Source organism: Oncorhynchus masou, chromosome 12 (genome assembly GCF_036934945.1).
Source record: "Oncorhynchus masou masou isolate Uvic2021 chromosome 12, UVic_Omas_1.1, whole genome shotgun sequence".
Taxonomy (NCBI): Eukaryota; Metazoa; Chordata; class Actinopteri; order Salmoniformes; family Salmonidae; genus Oncorhynchus; species Oncorhynchus masou.
The window spans coordinates 50553171-50568454 of NC_088223.1; the positions used below are offsets into that span (position 1 = coordinate 50553171).

General features: G+C 44.0%; 1 protein-coding gene across 2 annotated transcripts in view; it reads right to left on the reverse strand.

Annotated features, from left to right (window-relative positions):
• The window catches only part of LOC135550303 (pro-neuregulin-2, membrane-bound isoform-like), a 65399-nt gene extending 51512 nt beyond the window's left edge, over positions 1 to 13887 (reverse strand). The window contains exon 1 of one of the 2 annotated variants that reach the window (XM_064980973.1): positions 13546 to 13887. In XM_064980973.1, the coding sequence (XP_064837045.1) occupies positions 13546 to 13660 (115 nt within the window). In that variant the 5' untranslated portion in view covers positions 13661 to 13887. The remainder of the gene's footprint in view (positions 1 to 13545) is intronic. The other variant, XM_064980975.1, reaches the window with a different exon arrangement.
• Positions 13888 to 15284: the final 1397 nt, after the last annotated feature.

Sequence of the window (15284 nt, forward strand, 5' to 3'; positions counted from 1 at the left end):
ACGTGGTAATAAGTAACACATAAATGTCCATGACAGAATTTAAAATGAATTTTACACTGACCAATGTAGATATTTTCAAATACATGCAACTTAAAATGTTCATATCAAGACCATTTCTATTTGAAATCTTTTGGACAGCAGACCAATCTCCAGGGAACACTTTTTGAGTCTGAAAAGGATGTTCATATGACAGGCAAGATGCACTACATGGCCAAAAGTATGTGGATACCCCTTCAAATTAGTGGATTTGGCTATATATAAAATCAAGCACCCAGCCATGCAGTCTCCATTGACAAACATTGGCAGTACTGAAGAGCTCAGTGACTTTCAACGTGGCACCGTCATAGGATGCCACCTTTCAAACAAGTCAGTTCGTCACATTTCTGCCCTGCTAGAGCTGCCCCGGTCAACTGTAAGTGCTGTTATTGTTAAGTGGAAAAGTCTAGGAGCAACAACGGCTCAACATTTACATTACATTCAGTCATCTAACAGACTTCCACCCAGAGCAACCCACAGGAGCAACCAGGGTCAACCGTGCCCCAACAGATCTCCCGCCAAGTCTAAAAGGGGACCCGAACCAACAACCTATCGGCCACTGGCCCAAGCATCCAATCTTCAAGTCACCAAACCTCCAAGATCCCCCCCCCACAGTTTCCCGTGTGCTGCCCCTCAACCATCCGAGATCCCCCCCCCCCCCCCAACCCCCCAAAAAACCTCTCCATCCATTATTTTTTGTAAATAAATTCCGCATTACATGTCACCAGTAGTACATTTACTGTTAATTCCTGTCATTTAGTTACGTTAATTTCTGTTCATGAGTGGATCAATTAGGACTACACAGTCATTTACCATTCTCGGAGTGGAAACATTGTTTACAGAGTTCACAACCTGCTACACAAACAAGTTCTGATTTATTTCCGACCATCATTTAAATGTTTTCATTGTATTTTGCTTGGAGCGCTCCACGCAATGAGCATGTGTCTGCTTTCTGTCCTCGATGGAGTGCGTGCCTGAGCACGCATAGAAGTAGACTAACTGCGCACAAATGTAGGAAAGTGCCCATTTGGGGATGTCTGATTTCTGATCTTCTTAATTAACTTGTTTTTCTGCCATTTTTTCTTCACCTCACACAGAAATTCAATGAAGTCTGTATTTATTTTAAAATCCATTGCGACTGACATTAGTTCCTCACAGTATTTGAAAAATAGCTCCAAAACTCTCCCTCGATAATCACTAGGCCTCGGTGTGAAAGAGTAAAATGTCATGCTCTGAGGATCCCATATATCCAGTGGAAACGTCATAAAATACCTGAACACATTTCCCTTTGCGCAAAAACAGCTGTGTCTGTCCTGAGCTCACTGGCGTGGGAAACTCTGAGGGCCCGGAATAGGCTAGTTGATACAATGTTGCAAGTTCGTCAACGACAGCTTCGGGCCTGACCTTCCTATATACAGTCATTGGGCCGGGCCCAGTTGATTTGAATGATTTGATACAATGTTGCGCTTCACTAGCGATAGCTCAAGTCAAGACAGATAGAAGAGGCAGACAGGCACAGTAGAGAGATGACAGTAGAGAGATGAATGCGATTGAAATAACCTGAAATGGAAATGATAGGCCTACTGCTACATTGGCCTAAACCATCTCTTAGTTCCACGTGCTCATTTCTTTAGCCGCCAATGGCCCACTGTGAATCAGTGTGTTCATATATCAGAGGCTGATGCTCTCGCTTTAGAGGAATCTAAAGTGTTATATTCTTCCATTTCGATTTATATTATTAAAAACATGTGACATTGATGATTTTGAGGAAAAAATATATATATATTGAAATGAAACTGTCCCATGAAAACGTGCATATGAATATCATAACTGGCATGCAGGTCAGTAGAAATGGTACTGTAGGATAAATTGTAAGTTTCCCCAAACACTTCCTAGGAATAGAACGTTGTGAACAGAGCACACATTTCTTTGTACTGCATAATTACAGTGTGTGTGTGTGTGTGTGTGTGTGTGTGTGTATGTATGTATGTATGTATGTATGTATGTATGTATGTATGTATGTATGTATGTATGTATGTATGTATGTGTGTGTGTGTGTGTGTGTGTGTGTGTGTGTGTGTGTGTGTGTGTGTGTGTGTGTGTGTGTGTGTGTGTGTGTGTGTGTGTGTGTGTGTGTGTGTGTGTGTGTGTGTGTGTGTGTGAAAGAGAGATAACGAGAGGGGTGTTGTAACTAAGATTGTGTCTATTAAAACTGAGCACAAAGAGACAGCTGTACATTACAGCACCAGTGATTGTAAAGCACCACTCACTGGGCTGCGCCCAACACCGTGTTGCTTGCTACACTAGTGGGCTAGTACACCTACACAATATTTTAGAATTGTAAACTAATAGAAAATAGAATTAGGAAACTATTTCGAGCACTTCTCCAGATCATTTGATATCCACCACATGGGGGAGAGATAGAGAGACCCGACTCAACTCAAACTAAACTGTCTGTCGTACAGCAGAGAGGGTGTCCAACGCCGAACCCACACAACTGAATAGATAAGAGCATATCATGAGCACACATCATCTGGCACCTGTATCATCCCGCAGCTACGTACTGGTGAACCAGCGTTTGAGTTGTGCGGTTGCAATATCAACAGTCCCTTATCTCTGGTATATCCTGGCGTGCATAACTTAAGAAAATTGTCTGCAGCGCAGTGGACATATAATATGCACAATGTCTCAGGAAATACTTTCGGGGATGTCCATACTCAGTATAGAACACGGCCCCAACCGAGGCCCACAGGCCACAGTGAAAACGTTTGCACACAAAAATGCAAGACGATGCAGTCGCATACTGTAACTGCTGTAGCCCTCTAGGTAGAAAAAAAAGAGAGAGACAAGCACAGACAAATCAACTTTCTCTAAGAGAAAGAAAGAGAAGAAAAAAAGACCGACACAAGAGAGAAGAAGTGCAGCAAGCAATACTTCAGGAGAATTGATTTGAAGCTATTTTACGTGTCATTTTTAATGAAACATTTATAAACTCAGCAAAAAATAAGTCCCCGCTGTCAACTGCGTATATTTTCAGGAAACTTTACATGTGTAAATATTTGTATGAACATAACCAGATTCAACAACTGAGACATAAACTGAACAAGTTCCACAGACATGTGACTAACAGAAATGGAATAATGTGTCCCTGAACAAAAGGGGAGGGGTCAAAATCAAAACGAACAGTCAATATCTGGTGTGGCCACCAGCTGCATTAAGTACTGCAGTGCATCTCCTCATGGACTGCCCCAGATTTTCCAGTTCTTGCTGTGAGACATTACCCCACTCTTCCACCAAGGCACCTGCAAGTTCCCGGACATATATAGGGGGAATGGCCCGATCCAACAGGTCCCAGACATGCCCAATGGGACTGAGATCAGGGCTCTTTGCTGGCCATGGCAGAACACTGACATTCCTGTCTTGCAGGAAATCACTCACAGAATGAGCAGTAAGGCTGGTGGCTTTATCATGCTGGGGGGTCATGTCAGGATGAGCCTGCAGAAATGGTACCACATAAGGGAGGAGGATGTCTTCCCTGTAGCGCATAGCATTGAGATTGCCTGCAATGACAACAAGCTCAGTCTGATGATGCTGTGACACACCGCCCCCAGACCATGACAGACCCTCCACCTCCAAATCGATCCCGCTCCAGAGTACAGGCCTCGGTGTAACGCTCATTCCTTTGATGATAAACACGAATCTGACCATCACCCCTGGTGAGAAAAAAAATGTGACTCGTCAGAGAAGAGAAACAGGCGTACAAGCCCTCAGTCCAGCCTCTATCAGCGTATTGCGGACAGTCTGAGCACTGATGGAGGGATTGTGCTTTCCTGGTGTAACTCGGGCAGTTGTTGTTGCCATCCCGTAGCTGTCCCGCAGGTGTGATGTTCGGGTGTATTGATCCTGTGCAGGTGTTGTGACACATGGTCTGCCACTGCGAGGACAGTCAGCTGTCCGTCCTGTCTCCCTGTAGAGCTGTCCTAAGTGTTATTTCATAGTTTTGACGTCTTCACTAGTATTCTACAATGTAGAAAATTGTACAAATAAAGAAAAATCCTGGAATGAGTAGGTCTGTCCAAACTTTTGACTGGTACTGTATATGTGCGTGTATATAATCATTTTACTACATGTACTCTATTTTACATGCGAGCGGAAATAGTTGTAAGTAGCATTACTGTTGTCCATTAGTTTATTTCAAATCAGGGGAGAGTGGTAAGAGTTGGGATTTTTTTATTTTTAAATATACAATTACGGTATCCAATATAATAAAAAATACTAAATAAATAATAGGTAATTACTTCAATTAAAAGTGCACCGGATGTCCTCATTTGGGAGGGATTGCCCCACTTCCCCGACCCAGTAAAGAAGACAGGCTGTCTGTCCTAAAAACCTATATATGGAAGAGAATGACTAATATTTCTTCAATATCCCTCTGTGGAAATTCCTAAGTGATATTGAGCTCTTCAGAATGTAGTGGGGTTTGATGGAATGTGTATTGCAGTAAGGCGAGTTCCCTTTAAAGGACTGCAGATAAGGATGGTCCACTACAACACAACACAGAGTACTAGTGTTCGGTCTGCAGTGTGCTCGGACAGTCCACTTGTAATGTGCAGTAAGGAACTATTTGGTCTACGTTCAGACAGTCTACACTTGATGTTCACTAACCCCTCAGTGTTCACTGAGTCAGCCTTTGAATTTGGAACTAGCCTTGATAATTCTGCAAAGATATTGATAGTACTTTATACTCGTGGTACGGACTATGCTCTCTAACCCCATACCTTTGTCAAAATGACTATGTACATAGAAAGGAGCAGAGGCCATTCTGAAGGACTACAGATACAGTACAAGCTTGATTCTCTCTAGTACAGTATGGAGTAACAGCAGAATAGCTTGGCCCTGCATCCTACAGGGAAGAGAGGGGAGCTGCTCTGTCCTATGTAGGCTACATGTCCTATGACAGTCAGACCTCTACCCCCTGCCTGGCTCTGAGATCCCTATGCGGAGCCAGCGGTCATCCTACACAGCCCAGACATGATGCACAAGGAGTCGTCACTAGAGCGCGGAGAACCATCTCTGCAGCACTCCACCAGTCAGGCCTTTTATTGTAGAGTGGACAGATGGAAACCACTCAGTAAAAGGCACATGACAGCCCATTCAAAGTTTGCCAAAAGGCACCTAAAGACCTCTCAGACCATTAGATACAAGATTCAATGATCAGATGAAACCAAGATTGAACTCTTAGGCCTGAATGCCAAGCGTCACGTCTGGAGGAAACCTGGCACCATCCATATGGGGAAGCATGGTGGTGGCAGCATCATGCTGTGGGGACGTTTTTCAGAGGCAGGGACTGGGAGACAAGTCAGGATCGAGGGAAAGATGAACGGAGCAAAGTACAGAGAGATCCTTGATGAAAACCTGCTCCAGAGCGCTCAGGACCTCAGACTGGGGTGAAGGTTCACCTTCCAACAGGACAATGACCCAAAGCACACAGCCAAGACAATGCAGGCTTCGGGACAAGTCTCTGAATGTCCTTGAGTGGCCCAGCCAGAGCCCAGACTTGAACCCGATCTAACATCGCTGAAGAGACTGGAAAAAAGCTGTGCAGCATCCAACCTGACAGAGCTCGAGAGGACCTGGGAGAAACTCCTCAAATACAGGTGCGCCAAGCTTGTAGAGTCATACCCAAGAAGACTCAAGGCTGTAATCGCTGCCAAAGGCGCTTCAACAAAGTACTGAGTAAAGGGCCTGAATGCTTATGTAAATGTGATATGACATTTATTTTATTTGTATAACTTTGCAAATATTTCTAAAAAAAACAGTTTTTTTTGTCATTGTGGGGTATTGTCTGTAGATTGATGAGGGAAAAAATCAATTTTAGAATAAGGCTGTAATGTAACATTTGGAAAAAGTCAGTGGTCTGAATACTTTCCGTATGCACTTTATATACAAATCTATACAAGGGGCCATCAATACAATTTACCCAATTTTGGAAGCACCATTCTACCCTGACATTCTCAGAAGTTCTCCTAATCCATTGCTGATTGGAGCACCTGTGTACATACCAAGTTTTGCAGGGAGTGGCTAAGGGTTTAGTACGTCGAACTTAAATTATTTTTATCTCTAAATTATCTGAGCCATTTCAAGATGAGCTGTCAGTGTCATCTGCACTTGCTGGAATCAAACAAGGGAATGTCTAAATCAGAACAAAGACCATGCATCATAGATCAATAGGACACATGCTATTTTTAGTCCAACTCCAGCTGTACACATCTCTCACAAGCCTTGTTAGAAAACACTTAGAGGAGACAGAGCCTCAGAACTGTCAACAACTTCCTGTTAGATTAAAAAAGGAGGGCTAATGATCATTCTCACTGCAGGGGGTAAACTCACACACACACACACACACACACACACACACACACACACACACACACACACACACACACACACACACACACACACACACACACACACACACACACACACACACACACACACACACACAGAGAGTGAGCTATCACAGCTAGCCAGATGAGGCAGAGGGAGATAGGAGCTCATCCTCGGGTTTTAACCTCAAGGTTCTTTTTTTCTGCAATGGCGACAGAGTTGGCGGAAAGCTATGGGGATCTCCAGCCAACTTTGTTAGTTATGTAATGTCCTCAGACTAATCCTTGACTGAAAGCATCCCAGCCTCTTACTGCTGTAGGCTCCATGTATCCTTGTGATTCCCGATAACAAGATAAACCAACCACAATACAAAATAAACAACCCCAGCTGACAAACATTAAGGAATCTTCACCTATGACAAGATTACCAACAGTGTACTCCTTGTACCCTGCTCTTCTCATTAGGTCTGGTTCAGCACATAGTTTTGTAAAGGATGAGCATTGAGGAAATTAATGTTAAAATCAAGACTTGTATAGAAAACAGTCTAGAGGAGAATACTGTGCTTGATTTACATATATCCGCTTCTACTACCCAATTCAGAGCAGCACATAGCCTGAGGAGAGCCTAGTAAGCCATATTCCCAGGCTTTGGGAGTCAGTCAGTACGACAGAATGTTCCGGTACCGATACAGAGGTCTGCCCTTGCTACCAGCTAACAACAAACGTTCCCATAACTTTAGAGTCTCATTAGGTCATTACCTAACGTTTTCAGAGAAATGTTCCAGTGATGCGCAAGGACTGTTTCCAAGAGACCCTTTCATTAATGTCAAATGAAACACGTTTGCCATGTTCTCAAAATACAAGATATTAATGTTCTAGAAACATTCCATGGGAACGTTGCAAGAACATTCCTGTGCATCTGTCGTCATGACGTCGCCTGATGGTCCCAAAGAAACGTTCCCCCCCCCCAAAAAAAAAATTATTGTTTCATTACACATCACTCCTTGTTACTGTGGCAGAGCCCATCAAGGCTGTGATTGATGAACCACTGAGCCATTCACAGCTCTTTGTTGGCAAGGTTAGGGACACACAGAATGTTTTTAACAGTGTTTTCAATTTACATATTTGACACACATGACCACAATGCACATGTTCATTTATATACAGTAATTATTAGTCAACTGTAATTATGTCCTCCCCTGGGATTTGAACTCACAACCTCTTGGTTCACAGCATTCCTATTTTTCTGCTACACCAACATGTCTGTGTCAGGTTCTGACTATTCTCTCATCATTGATTTGATTGACCTTTTTCTGCAATTTTAGGACTTTTTGTATAGTTGTCTAATGTTGGTGGGGGCATATAATTTTGAGTTAATGTTACTCCTGAATAAATAAATAATTGAGTACTTTTACCAGAGCTGAGAAAGTGCATTCCCCCTACTGCTTTCACCTATCCAGTTATTTCAGATCTACACAAGTGCCCGGGAAGAAGGGCTTAGGGTTTGTGTCTGGACAGGGCCTATACTGGCCTAATAAGTACACATCTTAGGGATAACCCTTATTGGGACAGTGGTTAGGGTATTAGTCATTGGTGCTGGTAGCCTGGGTTTGAGACCTCCTCGGAGAGTCATACTTTATTTTGCTAAGAATGCGAGAGCAGTATGTTAATGTCATTATTTGGCAATCTTTACAACACCCCTAACTTACCTAATTAAAATAAGTCCCTTGTCGAAAGATGAGAATGAGTAGGATTACCCTTTCAGCACAAACAATGACCACATTTCCACTACCGCTCATAAATGATCCGTTTTTATTCATTCTACATTGCTGAGCATCTGTCCATCCGTCTTCTTGAAATGCACTTTGAAGTAAATCTCGGCTGTGTTAAAAGTACACACTCATGATCATTGATCATAGTGCTTCAGGAGTGACATTAAAACTGGGTAAAATGATCCACCAACATTGGACAGAAAGACTTCAAATGGCTGAAAAAGTACATACATTCCGTGTGTGGCTGCCTGTTCTCTTTCATGTCAACATAAAGCAGATAAAACTGCCTGAACATTTTCAGGACAAAAAAAAAAGTGAGTCAAACACCCCAAAGCCATACAGCATGAAGCAGGAAGACTTGGATAAACTACAGCCGTGTGTAGAAGAAATGTAGAATCACAAGCAGTACAGTACAACAGATACGAAAAGTGAGGTGGCACAAACTGAAGAAACAGTGTGCTACTTGGAAGCTTAACATAATCGTTTTCCCTCCCCTAAGAGTCTTCAAATGGAGTCGCAGGCTCTCTTTGAGGTGCTGTTTTAATGTTTTTTCCCCCCCTCCAGACAAAGCACTGCAGATTATCATCAGGTTCACTATAACACCACGCTCCTCTCTGAGTCAATAGCCACATTGTCTGACTGGTGACCAGAGAGATAAGACAGGAACACCACACGCACACAGATAAATGGGCTGTAATAATAATAATTGTTATTATGCAGTAAAACAACAGGCTGACTGACCCATCAAATGGAGAGAACCCCCCCCCCCCCCAGCAAGTTTCATAATGGACTTGGGAAATTAGGAACTGTGTTTACCTAAGGGCAATTTTAAATTAGCAGAAGAAATAAAATCAAATGTTACTTGTCACATGCGTTGTAAACAACAGGCTAAAAGTGAAATGCTTAGGGCAGAGCCATATGAAAGTAACAAGGGGTGAAAGTAAGATGGCCATTTTCTCAGATAACACAGAAGCTAGAACGACGTAGTAAAGTCAGCCCTTTCCTAAGGTGGAGGATGAGCTCCCTGCAAAGAAACAGCCCAGTCTGACCATGTTTCGCAAAATTTGGTTTTGAGCGATGGACGTAAAAATAAAATAAAAAAATGACCCGGAAGTGTTCTTCAGTTGTAAAGTTGCGTTTAGTCGTTCAAGGTTCCAAACGTATGCATTTTCTTATCCTATCTAGTGACTAAATGACAGCATAGGTTTAAAGTATCATGCTAGCTAGTCTTAGGTGTTAGCCTGGGAGAAGTTACAGGAGAGACAAAGGTAAGACCATGTAAACTGATGACCTGGAATAAAATAAAGTCAATGTTTTAGCACTGGCCACTGTATCTAGTTCATATTGCTTTTATGTTAGTGTAACGGATGTGAAACAGCTAGCTTAGTTAGCGGTGGTACGCGCTAAATAGCATTTCAATCGGTGACGTCACTTGCTCTGAGACCTTGAAGTAGTGGTTCCCCTTGCTCTGCAAGGGCCGCAGCTTTTGTGGAGCGATGGGTAACAATGCTTCGTGGGTGACTGTTGTTGATGTGTGCAGAGGGTCCCTGGTTCGCGCCCGGGTATGGGCGAGGGGACGGTCTAAAGTTTATACTGTTACATTCACAAATATCAACAAAGGACCGAATGTTACAAAATTAAACATGACCTCATTAAAATGATGTCTTCATCAATCGACTTGGTGGATCAGATTCTCACAAGCTTTTATCGACAGGTTAGTGGTTAAAAATATTTTTTTTGATTCTGGGAGTCAATTACGTTATGTCAAGCCATGGAAATGTGGTAAGCAAGATGAGTTTGCCGTTGGGAAGAGAATAAAGACGTTTATTCTATCAAGATTGGTAGGGCTAAGCATGAATAGTCATTAAAAATGGTGGAAAACATCTCCCACTACGTCCCCATTTAAAGTGATAGTTTGATTAATGTTGTAAGGCAAAATATTGTGGTTGAGCAACATTGCGATGTTGACGCATGGTTCATTTTCATACATTTCAAACCTATAGCACTAATTATTCAAATAGACAGAAACATTCAATTATGGCTGATAGTACATGACTTGCCTAGTTAAATAAAATTACATTTGTTTTAAGCAAAGAGCATTACAAACTAGAAACATGAAGTTAAGGCCGCCCTTACGCAGGTACAAAAGGGTCGTTCTGTTCTCTGGTCTATCACCATAGAATTGAAATGACATTTACTAATAACAGAGGAGTTGTTTGTCATGAAATATGGTGTCTCAAGCTCTATCGATCTCTTGAGTAATTAGGAAAAAAACTAAAACTCTTACTTTAGTCCTGGTTCTCCCCTACTCATTCCTAACAATGCAGAGAGAAAATCAGAGAATGAATAACACGAGGAATGAATAGAGAATCAGTAGTGATAACTTGGCGTTATACAGTACACGGGTCAATCAGCCATAGTTAGTTAAATCTACTGTCTTTGAAACAAAAGGATAGTGTCATGGAGTCCACATAACACCAGGTGAGGATGACAGATTAAAGGAAAGCTGCCTGCAGGTAAGGGAGAGGACATACGGACATGCCTGGTGCCCAAATTGATGACGTATGTCGCGCAATGAGAGTCGAGTGTGGAGACGAATGGTCAGTCATCCTGATGAGCCCTTCCCAGCTAGCTAGTTTATATGCTGGGCCGGCTAGCTGGCACCAACAACAGCATGGCCCTGGTTAAAACTTGGAAAATAAAGTTGTGTTCATTTTGAAGGGCGAGGGAGAAGTAACTTGTAGTATTGTTCACCATCTGGATGTCACCGTGACATGCCAATTAGCTGAAGTAACAAGCCGGTGTTAATGACCAGTGCAACGGTGTTGGGAGGATCTTTGCTGACGTGAGTTGCATCCCACCGGGCTATTACATGTCGCAGGCGGTATCTAACGTGGCCAATTTGTTCATTTTATTTAGAGTAGGATAGCAGCCTGCATGGGAAATATTGTGTAATATTGGTAGTAACCATCTGGATGTCACCGTGATACAGTCTACACTGCTCAATGGGGAGAGTTTGCGCTGCAAGCTGGGAACACAACACAGGGCACGGTGTCCTTCACTCCAGCTTGCCGCAGCAAGGAGAGGAAAGTAGCTAAGATAGTGTCGCCAATATCAGGCCAGAGAGACAGCTAAAGCACATTTATTGTAGGCTAGTGATTTGTACAACTAAGTCATTAACGTCTACATTTCCGTAAAATATAATAATTACTCTGATAGAAACGGAATAATTCTGAACACTCCAAAGAAACTTCTTGTAACAGAAGTTTCTAGCTACAAGAACACACTGGCTAGCTGGGAAGGGCTCATCAGGACGACTGACTGAACCAAATTCGTTCGTCTCCCCTCGACTATCGCTGCGCGACATATGTCATCAATTTGATATGTCATCAATTTGGGCACCAGGCGTGTCAGCTAAATTCTGGACCTGATTGTGCCCCCCTCTCTCTCATAACTAACTACAAACAAATGTATGGCCCTTCTCTTAATTGTGTTTAACAGCTTTCAGGCTAATTTCATGTCAAGAAGATTTAGTATTCTATGAGATGTTGGTTAATAACCAAGATCTGAGAAACAGATTAGGAAACAATGGAATAATCAGCACATTAAAAGAGTGGAGGAATGGAAGCTCCAGCGCCCAGTTTTACAGCGGACAAGGCTGTGAGCGCTCAGCCCTGGTGGTGTGACTGCTGCCAGGGGAATCCAGAGGGAGAAACCTAAGTACGGGCCTGGGTGGGTGGGTGGGTGGGGGTGGGGGTAGCGAAAGACAATACAATACAATACAGTGCCTTGTCTGTGTGACCTGATATTTCTGCGATTTCAAAGGTCTCTGATTGAGTGTCTCTCTGGGGGCCTGGCATTTCAGACACCCTAGTGAAGGCAGACTGAGGGACGCAGGCCCTCTTTCATAGCCCCTGGAGAGGGTTCACAGGCTGGGTTACTCACACAGTCACAGACACTTTAGCTTTGGCTGAAAACCTCCCACTATGATACTCCCAGTCCAGTATTTAATTCATGGTTAAACCTGCCATGTGAGACTGTGTGTGGACCCAAATATCCAAGACCTGACAGGTCTGGGTCCAAATTGTCTCTCAAACCCAGGTCAGGTCCTGTTTGATGGAAATCGGGTCTCGGGTCTATGTAACTACAGTTGATAGACCCGAATGGCCCTGACCACAGCTTTGCATAGCCTATAGCATATTTATTTTACGCTGATAAGGTGGATTTATTGAATTATAGAAGGCCTAGCCAACATATAAATACCTATTTGTAAACCAGAAGAGCAACTTGGCTGATTAACATTATTGAACATTATTTCACTCCTGTCCAATCGGGTCTGGTCTAAACCTGGACCTGTTAGGGTCGGGTCTAAGTCTGGTTGTCATCGGGTCCAGGTCCGATTGTTCTCGGGTCCATTCGTGTCAGGTCCCACTTTAAAAAAAAATAAAGTTCTGGTCTTTTCGGTTCTGGATCTGATTGTCCTCTGGTCTGTTTAGGTCCGGATCCAACTTCTTGGACCGGAGAAGACCTCTAATGTGGTATCTACAGAGAATGTTGAATCATTCCTTTAGTGTGGGACATAGTTTAAGTGGAGTAGGACTGAGATTGGGGCAGGCATTACCTGCTAACCGTGTGTCAAACTGCAGGGGCGTGTTGCGGCTTGCAGCAGCAACCAGTGAGAGAGCACATTTCTGCGTTTGTGACTCAGAGGACAGCAGCTGCAGTGCAATTCAAATAGCAGAGGGTTTTCCTGCGAGAAATGAGAGAACCACTTGACAAGGGAAACACTGCCGCTAGGAACTAAAGCTGAGAGACGGTGGACGGCCCTGGGCGTGTTCTGTTGGTCCATGTTTACTGTACACTGTGAGGAATAGGGTTACTGTGTAATACTGTACCTCACTATACACCGTGTGAGCGAAATGTTTTGCTTCGGAAACCGTGTTTTCCCACTCCCTTGAGGACATGGAAAAACTAAACGAAGCAATCGTTTCAGGCTGCTGTATGAGACACGTTTGCGAAAGTGAAATGTGAAGAAAACAATTGTTACGCGCTGCGGCCGCTGTCAAGATGTTCCCAAACCAGCTGTGTGTTGCAGTGGTGTTACCGTGGTGTGCGCAGTGAGGTCCCCAGCTCATTGAGGGCTTTTATTTGGGCTCACACGCCAAAGGCACATTCGACCACACCAACAGATGTGCCCCTGCATGTATGCTGCCCACATTAGGAAACACTTCCATGTGGCAAGCTATGACAAGACAAGGTGATACATTATTTCACAGGCCCTGCAGTCTCCCACCATTCCACCACACACACACACACACCTCCAAATGTCCTCTCCATCGAGTCATTTTTACCTGTTGTTGGATCCAATTCGATCTCCTCTTTCTCTTTGCGCTCTCTCTCCTCTTTCCGTGCCCTTTTCCCCCCACTCTTTTTCCCTTTCCTCTCCTTCTTCCTGCCCTCCGACATGCTGTCAGTTGAAAGTGTAAATCCTCTCAGGAAAAAAGAAATCACTGACAAAAACAGGTAGTCCTGTGAGGAGCGTGTTACGCTAGACTCTAAGCTTGTCAGAGCGTCTCCCCTCCTATATAGACTTGCACCAATCACCCACAGTAGGGAAACACCTACTCACAGCAAAGCAAAGAGAGAGAGAGAGAGAGAGAGAATGAAAGAGACAACCGAAGAGGGGGAGAGAAAAGTAAGGAGACCGCGCTAAGGAGAGAAAGGGGAGGGTAGTGAGAGAGACCTAGGGGGTGAGCAGGGAGGCATTTCTCATTGCTGTATAGTCAATTAACTGTTCCCTGCCTAGAACTATCCGATAAACACAGCCCCTTCTAGGCCCTCATGCTGGAGCGGAGACCTGAGAGGTCCAATCCCAAATCAACCCCTTCCACTCTCGCCCCTCTGCCCTACACTTGCGTGTTCACATGCGTAGGGGCAATCTAGACCCTACGTTAGCCACTTTGACCATGCCAGCAACGCTGTCGGCTCCAGAGCGAAGTGGAATCACATAAGGCACCACATTATTGAGTTTGCGCAACAACAACAAAAAAATATGCAGAGGCGTGCCTAATGATATGCCACGTGCATTTGTTTATGTCTGATTTCGTCATTTGACACGTGTATAAGATGGCATGGGATTTGTTTATTTGAATGTCATGCTTGTTTTATTATTTAAAAGTGGAACATGAATTGCATCATTCAAATCACCGGTGTGTCCCGGACTTGATGGTTTTATTGATCCTCTCGCCACTGTCAGGAAGTCACCCTCGAGTTTCGTCAGGAACAAGTGACAACAGAGGGCCCTCGGAACGAGTTGATAGGGGTCTGGGGGTGGTTTGGGATTCCCAGAGACCACAGAACAGAGGTGATGGCCCATATAGCAGGCCACCTGTAGCCTCCCCCAGCTCTAGCCTGGAGCATATCTGGTCTTTATGACTGACCCTTGCACCCCTGGAGAGGGGCCAGTTAACCCCTCCCCAATGCTGACCACCCATTGGGTCTGCCCCCCATGCATGTTGGTGAGGGGGTCTCTACATGCTCCCCAAACTCACACAATGTGGTTCTGATTTAGGTAATAAACACTGAAACCTAACGAGGATATGCATTGAAAACAATGAAAACTAGAAACGTCACAATTGCATGACATATGCATATGCTCCTTACACACAATCATCCATTTCCTCTCCACACCTCTCCCTCTCCCCTTTTCCCTCCTCTCTCTCTCTCTCTCTCTCTCTCTCTCTCTCTCTCTCTCTCATTCTCTCTCATTCTCTGGCCCCTTTCTGCCTCTCCCTTTCTCCTCCCTGTGTCCTCCTACCCCTGCCGTGTTGTTAGCAAGCCCCAGCATGTCTGTGGTTGCGTCTCTCTGCCGGCGCATCGTCATCACCAACCTGAGGAGCGAGCTCTGTCTCTCTCTCTCACAATCACACACACACACACATGCAGTCTGTCTTACACATCCAGCAACCCTGCACAGCAATCATACAGTGTAAATTACTGCTGATATATTGATGTAATTAAATCCAATAGCCTGACAAATAAACGTTTTCTGATCTCAGAAGCTTGAAGAACCACTCACACATGTCTGTCA